The sequence below is a fragment of the Alternaria triticimaculans genome (assembly GCF_023758025.1).
Source record: "Alternaria triticimaculans strain BMP 0046 chromosome Unknown scaffold_22, whole genome shotgun sequence".
In the NCBI taxonomy this organism is placed as follows: domain Eukaryota; kingdom Fungi; phylum Ascomycota; class Dothideomycetes; order Pleosporales; family Pleosporaceae; genus Alternaria; species Alternaria triticimaculans.
This window is the reverse complement of record NW_026055979.1, coordinates 348213-373766: the sequence shown is the minus strand read 5'-3', so window position 1 is coordinate 373766 and position 25554 is coordinate 348213. Positions and strand designations below refer to the sequence as shown.

Genomic DNA, 25554 nt, shown 5'->3' with positions numbered 1-25554 from the left:
CTGCATCGACCTTGCAGACTAATACTGGAGTCCAAGATAGATGACGGGATAAATACACTAGAAAGAGTAAGAATTTCGACACTAAGAAGTCTGAATCTTATCTGGCTGTGCCTCGAAACATGCATGGAGTTGAACGCCTCGTCTGGTGTTGCAGCATCGTCGCAGTCGGCAAGCGGGAGGCCGCTGAGCGCCAAGACACCACTAAGTCCTGAGTCAGCAACGAGAGATGCCTGTCGCTTGTGACGCAGTTATGCAGTCTACGGCACATCAACCCACTATGCAGCACCGTTTTCCCGAGCACCGGGCCTGACCCCATGCCCTTCGATCTCTGCCATTCAACCCTTATGGTCCATCTTCCGCCAGTCACCGGGCGCTCCATTCCAAGCTCGTAAAAGCGTGGCCTGGGTTTCAGCCTGATCGCCGCTACGCCTTTTCTGGCTCAGGACCCTTCGGATGACCACGCAGCACATTCGCGGACCGGAGAGGAGACATAGTTATTAGACTTGACGTTCTTTGTTCTGTGCAATCGGATGCCCGCGCTAGTGTTTGCTTCGTAGGAACCTTACCTGAGCCTGAACAGCAGCGACTGCGGAGCTTGCCGCCCTTTCGTCTTACCGCCTCATCGCCTCCAGAGCATAAGCATGTCCTATCGTGGCCGACCCAGTAAGGGATGCGAGGCTTGCAGAGCCCGTAAAGTCAAGGTACGCATCTCTTTCTGTCCACTTCTGCGAATTGTCCTGTTCTTCATGCTGCACCACGCGCAGGGCAACGACGGCCATGCGGACAAGGCTGATGCCAGCGTAGTGCGATGAGGGTAGACCAGCTTGCAGTCGATGTAGCAAGGCAGGCCATGAATGCAAATATCGAGACCAAGCCGACATTCTCTTTCGGAACCAAACGGCATCGGCTGCGCAAAGAGCAGAAGAGTCGTGGCGGAAGCGATCAAAGTCAAACCAACGTGCTACTGTTGCCGAAAGTAGCAACGCCTACAGCAACACCTATAATAACACCTATATCAAAACGCCACCAAGCGACGAGTCAACACCACCACATCTGGATGACACGCGCTCTTCCAGCGGTAGTGTACATTCTCCCGGTGGCTCTATGGATGACCCGGCTCAAGAATCATCAAGCGTTGCGTCCGCAACCATCGATCTAAGTCGGCTGACTATCACTCCATCTCTTAATCCGGACTTCCGTAGAAGAGCCTTTGAGCGCTTTGTGTACGACTTTGTGCTGCCCGACTCGCCGAACCGACCAGCCGACCAGCCAGATGAAGCCCTGTGGACATTTATCCCGCTCTTGTATCAAGACGCCCCGGAGAACTCATTGATCGCGACAGCGGTTGATGCAGTATCTTACGTCAACTTCGCTAATAGATACAATGATTCTCATGCGCAAGCACTAGGTGAGGAATGCGTTGGAAGGGCCCTTCCGATGTTGACAAAGGCAATCGCGGACAAGAAGCAGGCAGCCACGAATGTTGCGCTTTGCTCAGTACATCTGATGGGTATTTACGAGGTAAGTCTGTTCGAGACAGCTTGATGTTATACATAAACTCTAACAAGATGAAAAGAATCTTACCAGCGTGCAGCGGAAAGGCACCTTTTTGGCTCACAATCAAGGCGCGAATGCTATGCTTCAATTGCGGACGGTTGAGGAGTTCTACAGCGACATCATATCAGCCAGACTTTACGAAGTCATCTATGCACATCTGGTAATCGCTGTCACAGATGAACATCTTTTTTCCGCTGATGGCTAACCTTGCGACAGCTATTGGGCAACTTACAGGCAGCAAGACGCCCGCAAATACCTACGAGAGATGTGGTCAAAGTAGACGAGTTACTTCCAAGTCTATACAAAAATTCCAACGCCTTTGTCATTCGTCTAATATGGCGAGCGGCGATGCTGCATGCCAGATGGCACGAAACCAAGCAAAGTCCAAACCCACCAACCAACCGCATGGCCTTGCAAGAACTTCTACAGAGCGCGCTCGAACTGGAAAGCGACTACGAAGCTTGGGAGGCAAACGTCACACCGGCATGGAACTATCACATGACACCCAACACACCGGAGGCTCGGTCGACCTACGATGCCAAGTTACAAAAGCTCTTCCTGGGTTGTCCAGGCGCACCGGAAGAAATTCACATATACCCGAGCTTGAAACGCGTCTGGATCTGGGGCTTCTACCGTACGAGCCGCATACTTGTTCTACGTGATCTGCTCGAGATGTTGAATTGGATGTTGAGGTTCCGGGACCCTTGCCTATCTTTCCGTCCTCAAGAAGCCCCGGGTCAGTCTATGCCTACTGCTCTGAGTAATGCAAATCTCCGCATGCATCACTCGGTCGCTACCGCCCGCCTAGTCGAGGTCATCGAGAAGAACTGTTCTTCCATACTTGGCAGCTTTACTGTACCGATAGATACCAAATCTGCTACAGATATCTGTGGCATGCGGGGCTATATCTGCATATGGCCCCTGGGTACGATGGATTCAGTACTTAGCTCAGGTCTTGTACCGGATAGCAATGCAGGCAAGCGTCCGCACAGCGCTACTCACCTGCCAACACCACCGCCAGTTCACTCGCAACCACATCTTGCTACATCCACTTCCAACGCGTCTTCCTCAAGCGAGCCGTCGACGGCCCTGGAATCCTACGAGGCAGCACCGGCATTTTCCGAACTCCGCAACATTCGGACCAAGTCGGAAAGCGGCCAATCTCCTGGCGCGAGTCCGCCATCGAACACCCCGCTCTTGGACCAAAATGCAAAGAAGAATCACATCTTTGACCCCAACCCTGCGCACCCGTACGATCACCCGCTAGACCTACCTCCACTCGACCACGGGGTAGAGCCCAGGAGGATAGACATTGCAGCAAGGCGAGAATGGATAAACCGCCTGATGTACTACATGGCCACAGAACTGGGACTGAAGAAGGCGCTATGGTGCCCAGTCATGCAAGGCTACATGCCCACCGTGAAACCCATGGTTGATGAGATTCTCAGTCAAGAAAGAGGCTTCTAAAAATTCGAACTACGCATTTGGCAACGGAGTATAAGCAACAAGGGCATCTCGTTGGCGTTTTTGAGATTATGTCTTTTGCATTTACGAAGGGAAATATGGGGTTGGATGCACGATTTGGTAACATATTTGTTCACGTACATATATTTCGGTTCGAAGCTGTTTGGATATATACGAAAGTTATGGCTTGTTTCTTGAAATATGAGGGTGCTGTCTAGTGAATGGGAGTAAATCGTGAGCTGACTCGTTTAGGATAAACGTTCACGACTGCAGCCTTGGTTGTGAGTGGGTAAGCAATAGCTCGCTGGAGTCCTGACATTCACAGCTCGGCCTATGTACTCATCGCCTATTAGTCCCAGCTGCAATTGCGATTCAGTGCGACCAACCAGCCATCAACCTATATCCACCAGAGAAATCCCCAAACTCAAATGGGCGGACACAGGATGAATTACGTCGCAACTCTGCCTTCCATCCCCGAGGAGGCCGTCGACAAGCACGACCTTGTGTAAGTTCTGTCTCTGGAACTGTCGCTGCAAATGTTCGCCCGACCCGCTGACATGCACAGCACAGAAGCCAATGCCAAGAACTCACCCTTGCTGCGCCTCCCAGGCGAGCTGCGCAACAAAATTTACGGCTACGCTCTCGCCGACTCTTCCATTGAACCACTGCTGGACCGGCGTACTGCCTCAATACACCCTCGAACAAACTCGGGCGGGCCCATGTCCCACACCGTCTCACTCCTCCGAACATGTCGTCAGACCCGGTCCGAGGCCGAGTCTCCCTTCTTCTCCTACACAACGTTCGGCTTCAATTATGCGCGATATGACTTTCATCGTTTCCTGGGACATACTGGGCGTGAAAAGAGGGAACTCATCACGTCGATTGCCGTGTTATTGTCTACGCTTGAATTGCTTGAGCAATACGAGGGGCGGTATAAGCTTCCACGGCTGGGGTACGTTTACGTGAGGGTGTCTGCTGAATATCATGAATATTATCGCAAGGGAAACATGCAAACACTACAGAGGCTTGCTGGAATAATGGGGAAGAAATGGGGATGTGAGAAGGCTACGTTCGTTCCGAAAGTATATGTTTGTCCGTGTGATCGATGTCAGGTAGCTAGTAGTGGTGGTAGATTCGGTTTGAGACAAGGGGATTACTCGTGTCTTCAGGCAGTCTCGGATCGCGAGGACGTCACCTCGTCCTCGAGATGCAGCCTCATGTAGTTAGCGCTAAGTTGCAGTCACCATCACCGTTTGTCTTCATGCAGACCCTGTGCTAGCGTCGCGGCCAGCGTTGCCTGACAGCTTGCCTACCGACTACTCATCATCTCGCTTTCATAACCAACGTTGAAACATAAAACCGACGTCGCTTTGCCCACACCTTGACGATGCTTCGCCTCTCCGACTTAGGTTCCATGAAACCTCGCGTCTTACCCGCCAACCAAAAGGACGACCGCGACGAAGACCTCCGCGACGTCGACGACGTCTTCAACAACGACTACGACGAACTCCGCAACTCCAACCACATCCTTCCACAGAAGCAAAACAGAGACAAAACGTACACTCACCCCTCACCACCACTGTCTTACGTCCTAACACCCCCCAGCACCCCCAAGAACCAGACGCACTCACCCCTCCTCCACCTCCCCGCCGAACTCCGCAACAAAATCTACAAATTCGTCTTCCTAAACACCACCATCAACATCAACAAGCTACTTATCAAAAAAGACGTCCTCGGCCGCTACCCCAGCGTCCGCGCCATCCTATACACCTGCCGCCAGATCTACATCGAAGCCTCTGCTCTGTCCTTCACCCTCTGCACCTTTGTACCTAGCTACTTCGCCCTCCGCTTCTTTTCTTCTTCCAACCTACCCGCCGCGGGCTTCGGAAGGATCGAGCGCCTGTGGCTGACGGAGGGGAATGGGCGGGCTATCATCGAGGGACAGGATGAAATGAAGGGTGCATATCTGAAGGAATGGTTTGCTTCATTGAAGCTCTTGGAGATAGAAGTCTGGCGTCTGAAAGTTAACTTGACGGACGCTCAGGCAAGAGAAAAGTTGAGGGATGCGTTTGGGCTGCCGGATCTGTGTATTGTGGGAAGGCGCGTAGGTGAGGATGGGGTGGTGGCTGTTTGATGGTTTGGATGGGATGGGATGGGATACTAGCGTATGACGGTTGATCGGAATCAGGCTTGAAGGTTAATGGCTGTATGTCATGTTGAGATCTGAGTTTATGAGGTTCTTGGGCTTCCTGAGGAATGAGGAGAGTCGGCGTTTAGCCCCGCGCTAACTTCTAATCCCCGACCTGACCCCACAAGTCCTGCTTACATAACGCACTCGCCCTCTTCCTCACCAAACCGCCTTCCAGAAGTCCAGATTCCCAGCCCCATCGCTCATCCCCCCATCCGCATTCGCATTAGCGCTGCAACGCCCAAGTACACCCAAGTACATCCGTACCAATTCCATCACTCTCTTGTACCCAAGAGACCAACACCGACCGCAATTGTTGTATTGGTCTACAGAGAAAAGAGCTAGGAACCACACACACCACACACATCCACACCAAAATGGATATCCGCGTCCTACGCCCATCGGACATTCCGCATGTTCAGCTTGCGAATATTACGAATTTGCCCGAGAACTACTTTTGCAAGTATTACTTGTATCATGCGATGAGTTGGCCGCAGCTGAGCTATGTGGCTGTTGATGTAAGTTTCTTGTGTTTGTGTTGGGAAGGAGTGGGTTGAGAAGAAGGAGGATTGGTGAAAAGAGCTGGTGACTGGTGTGAAGAAAAGAATCTTCGAAAGATGAGAGGATGTGGATTTCCTGAAATTGGTCGATTGGTCAATTGGTCAAAGGATGATTGAGCAAAGGTCGTTGTTGCGTGGAACACGTGATGACCCGGCCGTTCATCTATACTCCAACACTAGATGATACAACATAACCTGTCCACTCGACTAACAACCCCCAGGTATCCCGCCCCCCCAAAACCCCCTACGACCCCCCCAAAATCGTAGGCTACGTCCTCGCCAAAATGGAGGAAGAGCCCACCGACGGTGTCCAACACGGCCACATAACCTCCCTCTCCGTAATGCGCACCCACCGCCGCCTGGGTCTCGCCGAGAAACTAATGCGCCAATCCCAACGCGCCATGGCCGAGACCTTCAACGCGCACTACGTCTCCCTCCACGTCCGCGTGTCCAACAACGCCGCCCTGCATCTCTACCGCGAAACCCTCGGTTTCACCGTCGACAAGATCGAAGCGAAATACTATGCTGATGGTGAGGATGCGTATAGTATGAGGATCGAGCTGGCGGATCTGAAGGAGCAATTGAGGGATGAGGAGGAGGAGATTTTTGGGAGCGAGGGCGTGGATGAGGGGGATGCGGTGGGGAGTGAGGGGCAGAAAGAGAAGAAGCCGGCGAAGAAGACAAAGGTCAAGGTGGGTAGGGGGAAGGGTGTTGTGGATCTTGTTGAGAAGAATGAGGCGGCTGCTGCTTAGGAGACAGGGGTTGCCATTGCTGAGATTTATCAGCGGATACGTCTGGGGATGTGGCGGTGAGGAGAGATGAAGTTGAACTTCTGGAGATAGGGTCGAAAGAATGTGCGTGTTGGCATGAGTTTGTTGGAAGCACATTCGTTGTGCTGTAGAAGAGGGTTCTTACGCTTGCCAGCGTATATCCCAATCTGGCCTTCTCATGCTATGCTATACCACGCCATATGCTACCGTATATTCTAAAATTCTCAACTCCATCTCCATGCAAGAAGGAAGTAGCCAACCAAAAGAAGAAAAAGAAGAGGAAAAGAAAACGCCCATCCGTGTACCTTGTTGGATATCATAAAGTGCCCAGATCATAATTCCGCCGCATAAATCATCCTCTTTCCATACCACTCCATCCATTCAAATGCATTCCTACATCAACCCCCCAAGAACAACCTTGCCCACACCGCCAACCTCACTCTTCAACCCCGCCCGACAACTATCCTCAAACTCGCGCACAACCCCCGCAAGAATAATCTTCCTCACCCGCGCATCCGCCTTGTTAAACAGATCCCCCACCAAACTAGGCACTCCACCCCCCGCACTCGCCACACTCTCCGGCGTACTAAGCATACTAAGTATCTTGGTATAACAATCAATCAAGACATCGCACAGCGTCGCAAACGTGCTGAAGAAATCGGGGTCGAACGGTAAGCTCGGAGTCTGGAGATGCGTGTAGCTTTCATTCGGGAGCAAGGAATCGTCTGTTGTAGGCGGGGAGTCAAACCCGCCGCCCATACCACCGCTTGTTTCACTGCCGGTGAAACTATTGCTTGGAGTGAGCAGTGGGAAATCGCCATTTGCGCTGCTGGACCGCCGGCCTTTACTCCCCATTGACATGCCCATGCCCATTCCCATTCCCATGTTTGCGCGCTTGAACATTTGGGGGAGGCGGGCGCGGGAGAGCGAGGACGGGGTGGAGCCGTCGGCCGGGTGGATGGATTGGTATTGTTCGAATTCTAGTAAGAGGGCGTTGAGGGCTTTGAGGTAGTCGGACGGGGAATTTGCGTTTAGGTCGAGGATGGTGGGGAGCGAGAAGCCGAGGAGGAGGTAGTGGGTGGCGCGCCGGGCTTGGTTGCGCGTGGTGAAGGAGGGGAGGCGCGTGAGGTCTGTTTTGGAGAAGAGGAGCGTGTTGAACCAGTAGATGCGGCCTTCGTGGCTGGGGGGTGTTAGTTATGGTGACGATGTGGAAGGAGAGGACTTACGCCTTCCGCAGGTAGTCGAGGGTGGATATGCGTTTGGAGGCGAGCTCGTGGATGTGCTGGAAGACGAGGTTGGGGTTGGAGCCGTTGGGGACGGGGATGGGCGCAGCAGGTGCTAATGTGCGGTTGGACTGCTGGTTTGCCTGGAGGATCTCCTTCTGGGAGGGCGGATGGCGCAGCGGGATAGGGACAGCCATGTTGGCGAAGGGAGTCTTGGGCTTGTCGACGGCGCTGAGGGGGCTCTTCTCGTAGACCTGGGCCTGGGATTGCTGGACGCTGCCACCCTCGGTCTTGACGTTCTCGCTGCTTTTTTGCTTGCTGCGCGAAAAGGTGGATATGGAGAGGGCGGGCCGCGAGGCATTCGTCACACTGGCGGGCACGGGGGCCTTCTCGGGGGAGTAGGTGAGGGCCAGGGTGGCCGAGGGGGTCCTCTTATGCGAGGACGAGGCCGACGCGTTGGTGCGAAGCGAGGCGGACCGTGACCTCCGCAGCGTGGACCCGAGATCGGTGACGGACGAGGCGATGCTGTGCCTGCTGCTGGCGTGCCTGCGTCGAGGTGGCGTCGCTGCGAGCCGGGCGGGAAACTCGTATTGGTCGAGTTGGAGAGGGGGTGTCTTTAGCCCGGGGGTGGCCGCGGGGGTGATGTTGAGTTGGGGCGGCGCGAGGGTCGAGTTTGTTTGCTTGTGTCCTTGTCCCTTGGTCTTGCCGCCGAAAAACGAGGGGCGGCGGGAGAAGAGGCCCTGGCTGGAGTTGTCGGCCATGCTGGTAGCCCATGTGCTTTCCCAGACGTGTGGGGCTACCGAGGGATCAGGGGCTGTTTCACCACGGACCCTGATAACATTGCCGCATTGCTATACCTACTTGTAAATATACTACGGTGTCTTCGTTAGAATGTAGGTGAGAAGACACGCAGACGGGACTGCACGCTATAAGGCAGATACTGGCGCGCAAAACGAAAACGTGTTTCGATTCGCGGCTACAGCTGATACCGTGAGAACCTATCCCGACGCAGGAACAAGCCGCCCGAGGCCCATCCCTGCCCACCGCCTCTGCCCCTGTCGCCTACATTGCCATAGCTTCACTGACTATGCCATTTGCCCACGTGCGGCTATCAGCACGTTAGGCTGAATCCAGAGTGGCAGGTGCTGCTTCCAAGCTCCAAGCTTCCAAGCTTTCCAGTCCCGCGGTTCAGACTCGACACCGTCCGACTCTCTCCTAGACACTCCATCACAACCAGGTTCCGCTATACTGTTGTGTGTTGCGCCAGCCCCGCCAACTACCCCACGTCACGATGCAGCGCAGACAGAGCGCACGAGTACGCACCGCCCACCCACGCCCAGGCTGCGCAAACAACTGACGAAACACAGGGAGAGTGGATTCCCTCAGAGGGACAGTGGCCCGTGGATCCTCAGGAAGACGTCGAGGTTTCGGAGCAGCGCATATGGGTTGATGGTTGTTTCGACTTTGCTCATCACGGTATGCCGGCTGCCGCATTCGAGATGTTCAGCGCTTACAGGTACCAGGCCATGCGGGCGCCATGCTGCAGGCGCGCCAGCTGGGCAACGAGCTGTTCGTCGGTGTGCACTCGGATGAGTCCATCATGGAGAACAAGGGCCCGACGGTGATGCGCCTGGACGAGCGGTGCGCACAACCACAACGAATGCGCCGCCTTCATAGCTAACAACATCAGTGTCGCCGCCGTCGAAGCCTGCCGATGGGCTACCAAAGCCGTCCCGAGGGCGCCCTACGTAACCTCGCTGCCCTGGATCACCCACTACGGCTGCCAATACGTCGTCCACGGCGATGACATCACCTCCGACAGCGACGGAAAGGACTGTTACCGCTATGTCAAGGCAGCAGGCAGGTTCAAGGTGGTTAAGCGCACACCCGGCATCTCGACAACCGACCTCGTGGGCCGCATGCTGCTGTGCACCAAGTCGCACTTTATACCATCGCTGGAGAAGAGGCTGTCCGGAGACGAGGGCCCGGGTGACGAGAAGGAGCGGTTAAAGACGGGAGAGGAGATGCTTCAGCGCATCAAGGACTATGCGACCGACGCCTCAGGTCGCGCGCCCGGCTGCGACGTGTGGTACTGGCATGCTTCGCGACCCGTCAAGCTACGGAGGACAACCACCAGCAATACTGTAACCTCGCCAACATCGCCCACTGCGCCGCGCCCCGGCACCGTCCGCCAGGCCTCGACCGCCTCAGCACTCGGACCCGTCAAGGAAGAAAAGGGCAAGTTCCACGAGTTGGTCAAGGGCAAGGGTGTCAAGCCCGGCCAAAAGGTCATCTATGTCGACGGAGGCTGGGATCTATTCTCCTCGGGTCACATCGAGTTCCTCCGCCTCGTCACACAGTCCGAAGAGGAAAGCGCCAAGGAGGGCGGCTGGTACACCGACGAAGCAAAGGCAGCGCGTATAGAAAAGTCCGGCGAAGACTACGGCCCCATCTTCCTCATCGCCGGCATCCACGACGACGAAGTCATCAACCACTGGAAAGGCATAAACTACCCCATCATGAACATCTTCGAGCGCGGCCTCTGCGTCCTCCAATGCAAAGTACGTCCCTCCCTCCCTTTCCCACACACACCCACTAACACATATATCCTAGTACGTCCACGCCGCCATCTTCGGCGCCCCCTTCTCCCTCAGCAAAGCCTTCCTGCACACGCTCCCCTACGCCCAACCCCTCACCGTCTACCACGGCAAAACCACCTTCATGCCCCTCGCCTTCGACCCCTACGCCGTCCCCAAGGCCCTCAACATGTACCGCGAAATCGCTAACCACGACTTCCAAAACGTAAACGCCGCGGAGATTGTGGCGAGGATTATGAAAGGGAGAGCGCTGTATGAGGAGAGGCAGAAAAAGAAGGGCGAGAAGGGCATGACGGAGGAGGTTGAGCGGATTCGCCAGGAGATGGAGAGGGAGCAGAAGAGGAGGGAGGTGGAGGGGCAGTTTGGGTTGTAGGGGGGTTGGGGTTGGGGATATGTGTGTGTGGGGAGAGAATGGGAAGGAGCTGTGATATCGTTAGTGTGTGCGATGTTATATACCAATCTTCAACAGATGTTTGAATCAGCTCCCTCAGTACGTAAAGCTGCAAGAAGTGCTCATCGCACAGCCCTTTCCAGCCTAATCATAACCAAATCCCCACTCGCGGGCATGATATCTACGGACCAAGCTATCACATACTCCAACCCGAGCTGCAACTCTCCCTTCCAGATTTGAACGCCGATAGCTGTGGCGCTGACGGATTGGTTCTTGGAGGATGATTTGGTGCCGTTGATATGAGGGTGTCTGATAGAGGTTGAATTCGGTCGACTGCGTACCAGCCAAGACCAACATGCCTAAATTCCCACGTGATATCTTACATTTCCTAATTCTCCCAGCCTGAAGAAATCATCAACAATCAGATGCGACACTACCATGTCTGAAATGTACGCGTCCGCCAGCCCCGCCAACCCCACCATCAACTCAACACCACAGCACCTACTAATCACACCCCCAGCACTCTCCGCAACCAACGTACATCGCCGCTGCTCCGCCTTCCAGCCGAACTACGACTCAAAATCTACGCATCCCTCGCCCTCAGCACGACCATAAAATTCTCCCTCCCCCGCCCCGGGGTGGGTGGGGGAGGCGGAGGGGCGGTGGTGGGAGTCATCTCTTTCCTGGCTCTTTCTTCAACACCGCTGATACCTCCTTCTACTATCTCTCTCCACGATAAGAGTGCGCCGAGGGGAATACTGACACCCTGGTCTAGACCTTGTAGTTGAGTTTAGGGGGCTTAGGGGGGTGTTGACGAGCTAATGGAGATGTGGATAGCTGGTGGGGATTAAACTCGGCTGAGGTCTTACAACACGCGTGCCGATTTCAGGCGGTGATGTGGTGATCTGGGAAGGGGAAGGAGGTGGAGGTGGAGTTTCTGCGGGTGTGGGAGGATAGTCTGGGGTAAGGTGAGGTGGGGGTTTGGTTAGTTGGTCGTGTTTTGGTGAGAGAATGTGTTTTACATCGCGGATAGTGAGATTGATATCTGGATGGTGAGGTTGCAGCTCGGGTTGGAGTGTTGATGGTGTAGAAGGTGCTGATACCTTTCTTTAAGAGAGAATCCTAATCCGACACTCGAAAAGCAAGATGCGTATTGAGCGAGTAAGGAGCTGACTTGCAGGTGTTCCAATTCTCGGCTCCCATATCCTCCCTTGTATCCAGTCCCATCCGTTTCTACTCCCTCAATCTTCAATCCCATCCCGCTAAAAATCGTCGAACATATCCCGTGTTTCCTGGAGCGAGCTAGGAGGCCGACATCCAAGATCAAAGCCCACCTTAAAGACAATATCCAAAGACTCCTCCTTGCCAAACCACTTTCCTATCGCTTCCCTCATGAACGAGCCATCCAAAAGTTTCACAGCCCAGAACCTACAAATAACATGCACACGCTTCAAACGTGGCAGGTGCAAGGTGCAGCATTTGGTGTCTTGCGAGTTCCTCACGCGCTCTTCAAACTCGCGCTCCATGAGGTCGGCAAACCATTCGCTGATACAGACTAAAGTAACGTGCGCGTAAAGTTGATGTGAAGATTTTGAGCATAGCCAGTACCATGCGTCTCCAGGGAGGGTGTCGATGGTGATTTAGGCGTATACGAGCGCGGTAGCTTCGGAGCGGGTCTGTTGGCAGGTGGAGAGGAGACCTGGGAGGTGGAACTGCATGGTGAATTTGGAAGGGTTGCGGGTTGGATCGCCAGGGCTTGCATTGGTAATGGTCGCCGCAATGTGGATCTGTTCAGAGTGGCCTACGTAGATATAGATCTTGTTGCGCAACTCAGCGGGGAGGCGGAGGAGAGGGGATGTGAGGGTGTTGGTAAGGGTGCTAGACGTGTGCGTTAGTAGGTGGATGATGGTGTTTAGTGACGGCGCAGGGGGCGGAGACGTACATGACGGACATGGCAGTGGCGACTTCAACGGCTGTAGAAGATGGAGGTTCCATTGTGTGTGGGTTGGAGAATGTAGGTGTAGTGGTTTCGGCTAGTGGGTAGGTGACTGAACAGGGATGAGGACTTGGAGCGGACAAACAGTTCACTGTATTTCGCATAATTTAGACTAGTGCGGTTAGAGCACTAGCGGTGCTGCTAGCTTATCTGCCGTTATACCACCCACCTGGGCATTGTTCGAGATCAAGATACACAGCCTCTCCTACCTGCCCAACATGGAGACTACAGCCACAACCGCAACCACACCTGCAGCCACCCAGACCAACAGCGCGATGTCGGCGATGTACGCACCCCATTATACATCTATTAACCTCCACTAACCAGCTACCTAGCCCTTATCCCACATCCCCATTCCTCCGCCTACCCGCTGAACTCCGCAACAAGATCTACACCTTCATCGGTCTCTCAACCAAAATAGAAGTCCTCAACATGCAGAGCTCCTCCAAACGCCTATGCCCCTACACTATTCCACCCTTTCTGCGCACGTGTAAGCAAATCCGCAGCGAAGCCACAGCTCTCATCTACGCAAACGCCACCTGCGACATCACCCGTGGAGACAGCTCCTCTTGGGTCACGTGTTGCGTCGAGGCGAAGAGCTGTACTAAGTTGCAGCTTTGCAGGGTGCTTTCGAGTCAAGTTGCTGGATACGTTCATGCGGACAGAGGCAGGCCTTTCTTTGGGTGCCCACTGCCGAATTTGGAGAGGGTGGAGGTGATATGGTCATCTTCTCAGTGGGGATGTAAGATAATTAGAGGTACGCTGAGGGAGTGGTTTCACAAGGAGGATTTGGTAGTTGAGTTTAGGGATGATGGGGGTATGTTGACATATTGGTAGAGATCTGGATACCTGGGCATCTGTGGGAGGTTAAGGTCGACGGAACTCAGTTGGGAACTCGAAGAGAGCGATCCATCTATCGTGTATTGTATTGTACTGTTTAGCCAACACAAACTACTTCAGTCCGTCTTTCCCTTAACTAGTCAACCCTCGTAACGTCTAAAAGTCCCCTTCCCCAGCCCATCCCCTATCTCACAAACCCTCCACCCCAAAACTAACCTCCAAATCCCCCTTCCCACACCAAACCTTCAGCGCCATCCTCACAGCATTTTCCCACGGCCGCCTCGTTTCGCAAGGCCCAACACACACCTTCTTCAGATTCGGAAGCCGGTAGTTCGAAAACTTGAGCTCTCCGAGGTCTCTACCATTTCTAATCTCGAGTGTAATCTCGATCGCAAGACACCTCGAAATCCTAATCGAGGTGATAAATTCGCTGATCTCGTGGTTGTAGGTGCTAATTGGTGGCCACGAGCATAAGTCAAACACGTCGAAATCGAAGAGAGAGTGCTTGTATATGAGGGTGGTGGCTTCTTTTCGGATTTGCTGAGAGGCTGAGAGGAAGCCTGGGAGTTCGAGGGCGTACTTGATGGGGGCGGTGTTGGCGGTGTTTGGAGTTTCCAAGCTGTAGGGTCGGATGATAGTCGCGAGACCTACGTAGGTGTAGATCATGTTGCGTAATTCGGCAGGGAGACGGAGGAGGGGGGATGTGAGGGCGTTGGTAAGAGTACTAGGCGCATCCGTTAGTGGGTGGTGTTGAGTGGATGGCGAGGGTCTTACATTTGGGACATAGCGGTGGAAGATACGACGGCTCTAGAAGAAGTTTCCATTCTGTGGACAGACTGAGAAGTAGAGTAAGTTGATTGTGGCTAGTGTGTAGTTGACGGAACTGTGTGGGCAATGTGAAGTGAGTGCTTCCGAGGTCGATTTATTCGCAATGCACTAGCTTGCCTAGCCAAGGACTGATACTACGATCCGCTTCTTTGTTGACTAGCCAGTTCTCGTGACGTCTAAAGTACCCTTTCCCTGCACGCCGCCCATTCTCTCAGTCATACAAAGATGACTTGCAGCGTATCCTTCTTGCACAAGATCTCCAGTGCTGTGTCCATGGTAAACCCCCACAGTTGCCCCCATTCGTCAGACTCGATATAAATCTTCTCTACGTTCGGCAGCCATTTAGTCGGAAATTGCAGTCCTTGAGGTTCTTTAACTTTTCGAAGATAGCATAAAACGTGGCATGCAATACGACCCCCGATCTTAATCGAGGTAACGAACTCGCCGATTCCGTGTTGGCAGCTGCCGTTCAGCCAGGCACCCGTGTGACACTGAGTAAGATCGAAGAGAGCTGATCTGTATACTATTGAGGTGGCTTCGTGTCGGATTTGTTTGCATGCCTCGAGTTCTTTTGGAAGCTGGAAGCTGCACGTGAAATACCCTTCAGATTGGACGGCTTTGATGATAGTAGAGAGGCCGACGTAGGTATAGATCTGGTTTCGCAGCTCAGCGGGCAGGCGAAGGAGCGGGGAGGTCAGTTGATTGGCGGATGTACTGGGAAAGTTGTCAGTGGGAAGTGCGGGGAATGGTAGTGGACATACATTTTTGACATGGCGGTGTTGAGTCCATCGGCTGTAGATGGCGTTGCCATTTTGCGTGTGTGGGGGGAAATACAGGGTATGTTGATTTGAGCTGCTCGGTGGGGGTCGGAACTAAGTAGTGAGCTCGAAAAAGAGTGATAGATTCATCATGTAATTTGCTAGCTCGCCAAGAGCTAGTACCGTGATTCAGTCGGAAGCTTGGACTACCCAAGGTCACTATTGTTTCCAACAAGTTACGAAGGTAACGTGACTTTAAAGCTTCCTCATTTCCTTTTGTGAAGCTGCTTTTCATTGGTCTTGATATACGATCGTTCCCATCGCTACGCTGCTATGGGAAAGGCACCTCCCCGTGGTCAAGTCTAGTATTACACCGAGCGCCAAGTTGCTATGAGGGAGTAAAAAGCACCAGGAACGGGCTCAGCTCAGCGATCGAAGTGACTCCTTAGTCGTAGACTTCTTTCCACTCACCAGCGCAATATTTGGTCCCATTTCCGTCCCGCCAATAGAGAAGGTCCTCGAAGATGACTTCCAGATTATCTTGCTTGCACCAGAGCCTCAAGCCCGACTTTATCTTCTCGCTGTCCTCAAAGGGCCTCCACCCCCACGATTTGACATGAACCCTCTCTAGGCTTGGTAGCCAGCTTGCGGGAGACTTTTTTGCTCGCATGGTCTGGCCAAGGTATAGAGAAGAAACGCCTGAAGCAACCTCGGCAAACTCGTAATCAATTCTAACTGAGGTGATGAGCTCGCTGAACTTGTTCTTGCAACGGGGCTCTAGCCATGAGCGGGGGTCTATCTTCGAGAGATCGAGGATGGCAGATTTGCCTATCAGAGAAGTGGCTTCTTGTCGGATCTGTTTACAAGTACTGAGGAGGCCGGGAAGCCCGACTTTGAGCTTTGCCGAACCCCAATCCTTGGCTTGTGGCATATGATTTGCAATAACAATAACTTCAATCGTAGTGGAAAGACCGACGTAGGTGTAGATCTTGTTTCGCAGCTCAGCGGGCAGGCGGAGAAGCGGCGACTCGAGCTGGTTTCTGAGAGTGCTTGGCTCATGTGTTAGTACGTGCGACTGGTGAGAGACAGCGAGCTTACATGTTTGCTTCAGTCTCTTGGCCCAGGAGGGCCGCGGAGGAAGCGTTGGGCTCCATATCGCAGGGGCGCGGAGATTAGAGGCGCTTGACTCTGGTTGTAGGTGGTGGGCGGAGGGAGATAGAAAGATTGAGAAGTGAAGGCAGTGTTTACTGCGCTATCTCGGAAGGCGCTAGTGCGGAAATCGACTACCTAAGTAACTTTTGTGACTAATCAGGCCCATTTGCCTCTAAGGTCACTTCTCAGACCTTGCATCTCTTGAGCTGCTCGGGGGGTGGGGACTGCTGAGTGCTTCATTCTCGCGGCCTACGATTTCGTAGCAACTGGGTACACGGTCTATCAACGGTGCATGGAACTGAAACGACCCTTAAATTGTGCAAAATGCTGTTCCAACTACTCTCGTACTCTTAATCAACACAGTCTTTTCGTAGACCGTGAGTGACGACTTTCCTAGCCAGCGTAATGATCAAAGATGATCTCGAGTGATTCATTTTCAAACCATTTGCTCATAGCTGCTGAATAGTTGTCCTTCCGACCCCAGTATACACTCTGTAAGTGCACTCTCTCAAGACCTGGTAGGTCTCCTGCTGATGACGCTGATCCCCAAGGACGTGAACGTTCACGACCAGAAATTACGGAATCAGCCAAGAAACCCGACATCCTGATTGAGGTAATTAGGGTGCGAATGGTGCGAATGAAGCCACTCTGGCGCAGGAAGCCCCAGCTGTGGTTGGTGATGTCGAAAGTGGCTAGACTGTAGAGCAACGTCGTGGCTTCGTGGTGGATCTGCTTGCAGCTTTTGACAAATCCCGGAGCTCGTAGATAGAAGGTGTAATTTGGAGACAGGTCTTCCAAGACTCCTATCACTTCGATCTTCGTAGAGAGCGAAACGTAGGTGTAGATCTTGTTTCGAATTTCGGCTGGGAGGCGAAGAAGAGGTGAGTCGAGCTGGTTCTTGAGCGTACTAGCCGAGGTGTTAGTTGTCGTGCGCGTGCTTCTGGGTCTTTCAGGCTTACATTTCCGACATTGCGCTGTCGCAAGGCAATACTGCAGGTGCGAGATCACTCTGCATTGTGAGTATCGCGCGGGAGGATAAAGTGGGTAAGCCGACGAAGGACAGAAGTAATCACAGCTAAAGGCCAAATGTTGGAGTGTCTTGGTAAGCGAGGTGAGAGTGAGTTGTTGTTGATTCGAGTAGAGGAAGCGAATAACTAGTGGCTATTTCCCTTTTAGGTAGCAGAAGACGCTATGACGTACGCGTCGCGCTCTCACCTAACAGGACCCTTCCCATACCCTTACCCAGCTTTCTCAAAGATGATTTCAAGATCCTGGTTTCTAGTGCAAGCTCGCAGGTTATGACGTATGAGATAAGTCATATGCGATCCCATGGGTGAAGCCAATACGTATACTCGCTTCAAAGCCGGAAAGGCTGGACGCTCTAGCTTCCACAGCTCATCCACGCCGCTATAGTGCATGCGAACGGATGTCATAAGTTGATAAACGGGTAGCCTTGAGATCCGCTTGATCCACGAATGATCCTTATCGGAGACCCTGTAGGTCACACGGTCGAAGAATATCGCACGGGCTTCATAGCGGAGCTGAGAACAGGTTGATATGAGGGCCGTGAATCTTTCGTACGTGTACTCACTCCAGCGGTATATACGAATGTACATAGCGCTGAATGTGTACACATAGATCTTGTTGCGGATCTCGCCTGGAAGTCGGAGAAGCGGGGAATTAAGCTGATTCTGAAGCGTACTAGATAAAGTGTTAGTGAGTTTGTTTGATTATTTGCGTGGGAACTGGCTAAACTACATGTCTGACATAGCGCTGCTACGTCGCATGGCTGGGGGTGAGGCCATGACTCCGATATGGTGTGAGTGTGGAAGCAGATAGATTGACCTTAATACGTGGACAGCGGGTGGTGGAAAGAAGTAGGTCCAAGATCCTGGAGTGATTTCATGAACTAGTGTAGAATGTGCGACTGTTAGCCGCTTCTGTAGTAGAGTCTCTCTTATGACGTATCAATACCCTCGTCATTCCCGTATGCGGAACTCGCCCTTGCGATGATCTCTAGAACGCTGAGCTGGGGGCCACTTGCAAGTCCGCATTTCCCGCCCAAGTCCGCAGCGCGTCAACCCCCAAACTATCCTTTGGCATGCGCGATTTACTCCAACCAGAGACATATACTCGCTCCAGTCCCGGAAAGAGTTTGGCTCCCTGTCTATCCGCTACAAAATGCCCGTCCTCCCGTAGGAGCCTTGTAATTCGTTGCGATCGTAGATGGATGGAAGTGACGAGCTGGAAGTCCGCGTGTGGAAGCGTCTGTGGGAACTCCGAGAACAAGAGCGCCCTCAAGTCGAGAGTCGCATGCGCGAAGAAGATGGCGCGGGCTTCATGGCGCATCTGAGAACAGGTGGATGTGATGGCTGTGGACTTGCGGGCTCGAGGACTGTTGTTGAAGACGGCCTGAGTGCGGGAACACGCGTACGCGTAGATCTTATTGCGTATCTCTCCTGGCAGCCGTAAGAGAGGTGAGTCGAGCTGGTTCTGAATGGTGCTGTATACATGTTAGCAGATGCCCGTCGTCTCGATAGGGTTGAATGGTCCAGGTACTTACATCTCGCGAGCTTCTGTGGAAGTGAGCACGCGACGCTGACGTGAGGTGGCTGTCTGCCGTGACATTTTGCTACGCGGGGTCAGGATCGAAGCCCAGAAAGTTGTTCAATGGTCAGAACGCTTACCCCGGTACGTGTGTTTGACGGTTTGTGGGCTACACCAACCAGTCAGCGTAGTTGCTCACGGGACTGTATGAGCTGATGGCTTACCGAGAACAATCTGTGGGAATACAAGACAAGAGGACTGGTTTCGGCGATCAAGGTGTTTTATATACAGAGGGTACGTGCGGAAGTGGCTGCAAGACTGCCCAGGTGGGATTAGACCCTGGAGATCACGCGCCAGATCATCACGTGCATAGGGCCGAGCTGGAGGATATTTCTTGATCCAGTTCTAGTGTGTTGCTACAAATGATACTAAGTATATCCATCAGAATTTCTGGATCGATCTCAGAGACTTGCGCTCCCAACTTGTCTGAAATCGCTTCCTCACATACTTAGGTATCCAGCTACTCATGATTAAAGGAAAATAGATTGGGAAAGAATGCGCTATCCGCGATGAGTTCAACTTTGCATTGAAGAATATCGCATCAAAAAGAGCATTTCTGGATCTGTAATCTCCTCGTCGGTGACCTGTAAGGTCTGCTTTCCAAACATTCCTTGTAGCGCATTGATGTATACATCATTCGCCCTAGTAGGTTGCTTTAAAAGCACCCTCTCAACCCCAGGCAGATCAGATTCAGTCCTTATACCAGCCTTGAACTCCCGAGCCTTCCGTGTTGCAGTATGGAGAATATTATGGTCCAAATATAGCGAGGAAATGAGGTTGCGATATTTGGGGTTGAGGCTTACGTGAGCTGCCCATCCTGCCCATCCAGACAACTCGAACGTCGCGTGGGTATACAAGAGTGCGATGGCCTCGCAGTAGAATTGTTTGCAGGCGAGGAGGAAGGTTTTGGTGAAGAGACATGAGCTTCCGGAAACTTCTGAACGCTTCCCGTGCTTGACTGTAATGGATCGGCAGATGTAGGTGTAGATGTGATTGCGGATCTCGCCAGGTAGACGAAGTAGGGGCGAGTTCAGCTGGTTTGCTGTGGCGCTGTTACGATTAGCTAGTGTATTGTGGATGAACTCCCGCAACACACACGAGATACACGATGACTAAATCCGCCCATTAAATAATGGAAGGGATGAGAAAGAGGTGTATTGTGGATGAAGTACGCGCTAAGTTCATCGGCTTACATCTTGTCAGATTCCTCAGGACTAGTTGCCCGCTTGAGCAATTCCTCCCACTCTTTGTAGGCCTTCTCGCGGTCCCAGAAGGCTGTCGCCATAATGTGGACTCGGGTATCGGGTTGGGTTTGAGAATTCGATGGAAGGACTCGACGTAGATTTGTTGCAAAGACGTTGTTGTGGCGGACTCACAAGAGAATTGCCTTCTCTAAATAATTGCAGGCCCAGGCTAGGCAGCGGTGAGGTTAGCTTGGAGTCACGTGTGGGTACAGAGTGCATAGCCCTGGAGGGCCCTGAAAATAGGTCATATCTGGATGGCGTAGCAAGGTCAGTGAGACTTTGAAAAGATAGATATCTTAGAACAATCTTAAGTATTCGATCTAATATGTACATTAAACAAAACCCACGTACTTTACACTCGGTCAGCTCCACCATATTTAGGCCTTGGGACCATGAGGCTTCTTCATGTAGGTTGGCGCCAGAGGCGGGTCAGCGTTCTTGACCAGCATCTGCACGTACTCGTCGAACCAAGCACCAGCAGCCGGTGCGCCAATAAGACCGCACTTTCCGTCACTCTCACCACCAGGCTTGATCCAGACGAGAGAATCGACGTTGGTGTTGTTCTGCTTGGAGCCAGGTAGAGGACCGAATCCGGCAGGTTCAACGTTGCACCACTCACCCCACTCCTCACGAGCACCGGGAAGAGCGACGCGACCCTGGTCGATGATGAAGTGGGATGGCAGACCCTCTGCCTCGAGGTAAGGAGCGAGCGAGGTGGCGTAGTGGCTCTCGTCCCACGATGGGGAGTACTCGGTGTAGTTCTCGCGAACCTTGGCTTGGAAGGAGTTGTAATTAGATACGTTGGTGGAGAAACCCCGGATCTTAGCCATAGGGTTAAGCTTCTTCGCCATGGCAACAACCCTGCCGAAGACCTCAGCAGTCGGCTTCAGGTTGTCTGCCCAGCCTAGCCAGCCGCCGTGCGCAGCATCGATGTACAGATGTACATTGGGGAACTGCAACTTGGAGATCGCATACGCAATACCCTCCTCGTAGATTGGAGTGGCATTGGCGCAGAAAGGAACACCCTGGTTAGTGACGGCGTTACCCAGACTGTCGGGCTCGAGAACAATGGCGAAGTCGAGATCCCTGGCCTCAGAAACAAGTTTAGCGTACTTGTCGACAAACTCCTTCTTGTATATCTGGAGACCGTTGTTGGCGGAGCTGAGCTCACCGGCAGACTCGCCAGCAGAGCAATCACGGTCGGGCAAATTGTACAAAACTAGTCCGACAATCATCTTCTTTGGACCCTTCTTTTGTTGACGAGCCTCCTTGATGGCTTGGGGAATGAGGCTGAGACCATCACGTGTAGTGACCCAAGTGAAAGTCGAGATCTTCTGCGCGACTGTGCGAGTGCGCGCCGCATTGAGAGTGTCGTTCTGGGCTGTGAAGGCTGCAATGGTCTGGTCGAGCTTCTTGCCGTAGCTCTGAACAACATAGCGGTCTTTGCCAGTCCAAGGGTTGACGTTGGGGCCTGGGGGTGGCTTAGGAGCTGCGGACGCAGCACCGGCGAGGGCGGCAGTTGCCAAAACGAACTGTGTGAGTTGCACCATGATGAAACGAGAGGCTTGAGATTGACTCGAGGTGGTGATGAATCGTACGTTGGACTACCTGGGGCTTTTATACAACGCCATGAGGATGAGCGCCGCGGAAAAGACCCATCCAATCATCTCTTTCTCTTTCAGCAGGCTTGGTACAGGCTTGCCCTTACGTTCACGTGGCTGTATTTAGACTTGGTCAACGGTACCGTCGGCCCGTTGTACATTTTAACAGTACTCAAGACGGTCCAAGTCCTTGGTGAAAAAGCATTGACATCTCGCATACAAAGCGCCACGGCGGCGTTGCTGTAGTGCTTCATCGAAGGCGTACCGTGCGCATTCTTTGGCGAATGTAAGGAACGGTCGTTCGCCCCTAGATTGGTATGTAGTCCTGTTAACAGTAAATTAGCCAAGGTAAAGTCTACCAGGGCTGCTGCGGGTAGTCAATATATCTGAGCTGTTTACCCGGCTTCTACCCCAGCTTCGTTGAAACATCGACCCCGCAATCCGGCTCGTGATATTGCGATCCCGAAAAGCGCCCTGCAGATTGGACGAAGTGGTCAAGCTAATGCTGTGTATATTGCGCATAGAGTAATGTGGGGATCTTGTGTCATTTCGGACTGCAGCTCGCCATCTGCAGACACTGTACAGAAGATTCGTTGCGTCTTCTAGCGCGAGTGGGAGCGGCTGTACCCTGAGGCTGAGTTGGACGTAGATGCTGCACGCACGGTGCAGGAACTCCAACACAGGATAGATGTCGAAAGTGATATCGCGAGCTTAGGCACTGGAGTTGGGGCGTTCGCGCAGATTGAAGGCCTTGGTTGGCCTTCATTCCGGATGGACGCGCGCTTCACGTGGAGTGGGTTAGGATAGCCTTAACGATATGTTCCATTGTTGGACTACATATCGCCGTCCAGATATGCCGGGATCTAGCTGACCTCGGGAAGGAGTGTTTTGCGGATGGAGCGCGAAAAGGCACGAAAATGATGGTGCTGTGCGACGCGTGTGGCGTGCATGACAATCGAAGCCGGGCAGAGCGCCTCTCAAAGGAGAACGTGTCGGAGATCTCGAGAACACAGTAGTCAAGTAGTCGCTCGCGTCGAGTGAGTTGCAACGAGGTGCAGTCGGACGCGTGACATTTCGTGGAGAACGCGATGCGGGTGCCGGGCGCGCTGACTTCTTTGCCGTTAGCGTCTTGGCAATCGCCGAAGCGATCCTCACCGCGCCTCCCAAGTTCTTCCAACTCACTGCGATGTTTCCGGTTTCGCGCCTTTACGAGCTCGATGTGCTACTAGCAGTTGAGAGGCGAAAGAAATGGTGTCCAGCTTCAACATTCAAGAGAAACATCATGCACGAGATCATATTGTTGGAGTAAAAATATACATTGAATCGAATCTAGTCTACAAACTATTCATAAGGAGTGCCATGTCGTCGTATCGTATCATGTTGTTATTACAAAGGAAAGGCTCGTCTCAGCGACGATGAAGAAGAAGTATGTGGTGTCTCATATCCGACACACCTTTTAGACTCACTTGATGATGATTCATGATCCCAACAAGGTCTCAGTCACCAATGCTAACAATCTAGCACTGGCGGACGTACATGCCAAGGGGGCTTGGGTTGTAGTCCTGGAAGTAATCCATGGAGAAGTCACCGCTGCCACAGATCATGTAGGTGACGGTCTTGCCAGCCTCGCAGTCACCAGTCTCGACGGGGTAGGTGTTGCCAGGGGTCATCTCCATGTGAGCGACGTCCTTCTCCTTGGCGGGCATGTTCTTGTAGGTAGTCATCGCATCGGCAGGACCCTTGAGCTTGCTGATGGTGCACTCTCCGTGGCCAGACATGGTGTAGTCGGAGGTCTCGAGGTCCTCCTTCTTGGGAAGCATAAACATGGCAGAGCACTTCTTGCCGGCCATGGAGGCGGGGATGTCGAAGTTGAAGATGGTGCAAGTGTGGCTATCGACCTTGCCATTGTAGGAGGTGTCGTGGGCCTTGTCGGGCTGCTCGGAGTCGACAGGTACGATGAGGTGGGGGTACTCGTAGTTGCCGTTGAGGTCCTGGGGGCATGAGCCCTCACCGCCGTTGTTAACGCCGTCGTCGGGGTTCTCTGGTGTTTCAGCGGGCTTGCTTCCTGCTGGAGGAGCGGGCATGGTCGCGGAAGCAGCGGGATAGGTCTCGGCAGGAGGAGCGGGATGAGTCTCGGCAGGAGGGGCTGGCTTGGTCTCAGAGGGAGCGGGGTTGGTTCCAGCGGGAGGAGCAGCGGGCGCAGTGACAGTGACAGTCACGACGCTGGGAACACACTCAGACTCTTGAGGAACACCAGGTGCGGGCTGGGAAGGCTTCATGCCTTCAGACATGGCGGGGTAGCCCGGCTTGCCTGATTGCTGAGGCTTTCCAGGTTGGCCGGGGTACTCGGGCATGCCAGAAGGCATTCCGGGCATACCTGAAGGCTTTCCAGGCATATCAGAAGGCTTCCCAGGCATACCAGAGGGCTTTCCAGCAGGAGGTGTACCGGCGGGTGGTGTACCAGCAGGAGGTGTGCCAGCAGGAGGTGTGCCAGCAGGTACAGTAGCAGTAGCGACAGGAGGTGTGCCAGCGGGAGGTGTGCCAGCAGGATATGTGCCAGCAGGAGGTGTACCAGCAGGTACAGTGGCAGTAGCGACAGGAGGTGTGCCGGCTGGTCCAGTCGCAGTGGCTACGGGAGGTGTGCCAGCAGGCTGAGAGCCAGCGGGTTGTGTAGCGCCAGCCCCGCAAGAACCAGCGGAGCCAAGAGAGATCTCGACGCACTTCTCTTGACCAGGGGCAGGTGTTGTGTAGACGTTGTACTCGCCGTTGTCGTTGACGGGGCAAGCGTAGAACTTGCCGGAGCCGTTGTATGTAACGCCACCGTTGGGTCCGACCGCAAAGCCGTTGGTGGGAGTGGCACCAACATCGCACTGGAACTGGGTGGTGGGAGGAGTCAGGATGCAACCACGTCCATTGGAATCAGTGAAGCCGCCGTTGCCGTCCAGGCAGTAGCAGCCGGTAGGCAGACCACCGTTACCGACACGGTTCTGGCCGTCGTCGAGTTGGCCAAGTACACCTGATGCGCCGCCTGACGCCTCAAGCTTGAAGCACTGTGTAGCCTGACGAACGACAAGGGCGTTGGCTCCGAGGCCAAACGCGATGGGAGCGAAAGCGTATCTCATACTGGAAAACTGAGCGACTGTGGGATGAGGTGGAATTCGAGGATGCCCTCCAACACGTTCGAACTGGGTGCCTCTTATACTGGCCTGTGGCTCAGGGACTATGACAGCCGGTACTGCTAAAGACTCCTAGCGACTTCCAGTGTTGCGGCATCGGCTTACGTTGTTGGGATTCTAGCAGGCCTCGCGTCTGGTTCTCATCGTCATCTCGAGAACGATGATATCAGTAGACGAATGCCTGTACAAGCATTTGTGGAGACTGCTATCCAAGCCCGTAATGCTTGAGGCTTTCCGCTGCCTGGTAGTAGCCGTGTGGCCCGCGTTAACGTTCAAAAATGTCGCGCTTTCAAGTAACACCAACCGCAATCATTGGCCAGAAGTCAAAAGACGTTCTGGGAACTGTGGTTCTCGACGCACGCCAGACCCGATTTTGTGGGGTAAGATCGACAGGAACACGTTGCTCTACCGCATGCAATGTACACAACTCGACCTCGAGAAAGATATCAACGAGAGGTATCGTTGGTGTTGTACGTTGAGACTGGTCGCAAACGTAGCTGCGACTTTGAAGTCAGCAAGATGAACTGCATCGCTATACGTGAGCTTTCCGATCTTGAGATGGCAGACGATGAGCTCTTCGAAAGTAAGACGGAGCTCGATGC

At 53.4% G+C, this 25554-nt stretch overlaps 10 protein-coding genes across 10 annotated transcripts; 4 read left to right on the top strand and 6 right to left on the bottom strand.

Moving 5' to 3' along the window:
- Positions 1–1962: 1962 nt before the first annotated feature.
- J4E78_009714 (uncharacterized protein) lies at positions 1963–3024 on the top strand (the record flags this gene model as incomplete). The annotated part of the gene is made up of 1 exon (XM_049370302.1): positions 1963–3024. One exon carries the CDS (start codon positions 1963–1965, stop codon positions 3022–3024), a length of 1062 nt encoding a protein of 353 aa, XP_049218049.1.
- A 1384-nt stretch (positions 3025–4408) lies between these two features.
- On the top strand, positions 4409–5155 carry J4E78_009713 (uncharacterized protein; the record flags this gene model as incomplete). Its single annotated transcript, XM_049370301.1, has 2 exons — positions 4409–4578; positions 4627–5155. The coding sequence occupies 2 exons, from the start codon at positions 4409–4411 to the stop codon at positions 5153–5155; spliced, it is 699 nt and encodes a 232-aa protein (XP_049218048.1).
- A 431-nt stretch (positions 5156–5586) lies between these two features.
- ARD1 (N-terminal acetyltransferase A complex catalytic subunit ard1) lies at positions 5587–6521 on the top strand (the record flags this gene model as incomplete). Its single annotated transcript, XM_049370300.1, has 2 exons — positions 5587–5727; positions 5991–6521. 2 exons carry the CDS (start codon positions 5587–5589, stop codon positions 6519–6521), a joined length of 672 nt encoding a protein of 223 aa, XP_049218047.1.
- A 411-nt stretch (positions 6522–6932) lies between these two features.
- J4E78_009711 (uncharacterized protein) lies at positions 6933–8523 on the bottom strand (the record flags this gene model as incomplete). The annotated part of the gene is made up of 2 exons (XM_049370299.1): positions 6933–7719; positions 7766–8523. The coding sequence occupies 2 exons, from the start codon at positions 8521–8523 to the stop codon at positions 6933–6935; spliced, it is 1545 nt and encodes a 514-aa protein (XP_049218046.1).
- A 530-nt stretch (positions 8524–9053) lies between these two features.
- On the top strand, positions 9054–10732 carry J4E78_009710 (uncharacterized protein; the record flags this gene model as incomplete). Its single annotated transcript, XM_049370298.1, has 5 exons — positions 9054–9077; positions 9130–9238; positions 9286–9403; positions 9453–10323; positions 10376–10732. 5 exons carry the CDS (start codon positions 9054–9056, stop codon positions 10730–10732), a joined length of 1479 nt encoding a protein of 492 aa, XP_049218045.1.
- Positions 10733–12390: 1658 nt separating this feature from the next.
- Positions 12391–12745, bottom strand: J4E78_009709 (uncharacterized protein; the record flags this gene model as incomplete). The annotated part of the gene is made up of 2 exons (XM_049370297.1): positions 12391–12628; positions 12693–12745. The coding sequence occupies 2 exons, from the start codon at positions 12743–12745 to the stop codon at positions 12391–12393; spliced, it is 291 nt and encodes a 96-aa protein (XP_049218044.1).
- A 2872-nt stretch (positions 12746–15617) lies between these two features.
- Positions 15618–16326, bottom strand: J4E78_009708 (uncharacterized protein; the record flags this gene model as incomplete). The annotated part of the gene is made up of 2 exons (XM_049370296.1): positions 15618–16221; positions 16271–16326. The coding sequence occupies 2 exons, from the start codon at positions 16324–16326 to the stop codon at positions 15618–15620; spliced, it is 660 nt and encodes a 219-aa protein (XP_049218043.1).
- Positions 16327–16717: 391 nt separating this feature from the next.
- J4E78_009707 (uncharacterized protein) lies at positions 16718–17294 on the bottom strand (the record flags this gene model as incomplete). Its single annotated transcript, XM_049370295.1, has 2 exons — positions 16718–17231; positions 17284–17294. 2 exons carry the CDS (start codon positions 17292–17294, stop codon positions 16718–16720), a joined length of 525 nt encoding a protein of 174 aa, XP_049218042.1.
- A 2152-nt stretch (positions 17295–19446) lies between these two features.
- J4E78_009706 (uncharacterized protein) lies at positions 19447–20216 on the bottom strand (the record flags this gene model as incomplete). The annotated part of the gene is made up of 2 exons (XM_049370294.1): positions 19447–19981; positions 20125–20216. The coding sequence occupies 2 exons, from the start codon at positions 20214–20216 to the stop codon at positions 19447–19449; spliced, it is 627 nt and encodes a 208-aa protein (XP_049218041.1).
- A 3077-nt stretch (positions 20217–23293) lies between these two features.
- On the bottom strand, positions 23294–24898 carry J4E78_009705 (uncharacterized protein; the record flags this gene model as incomplete). The annotated part of the gene is made up of 1 exon (XM_049370293.1): positions 23294–24898. One exon carries the CDS (start codon positions 24896–24898, stop codon positions 23294–23296), a length of 1605 nt encoding a protein of 534 aa, XP_049218040.1.
- Positions 24899–25554: the final 656 nt, after the last annotated feature.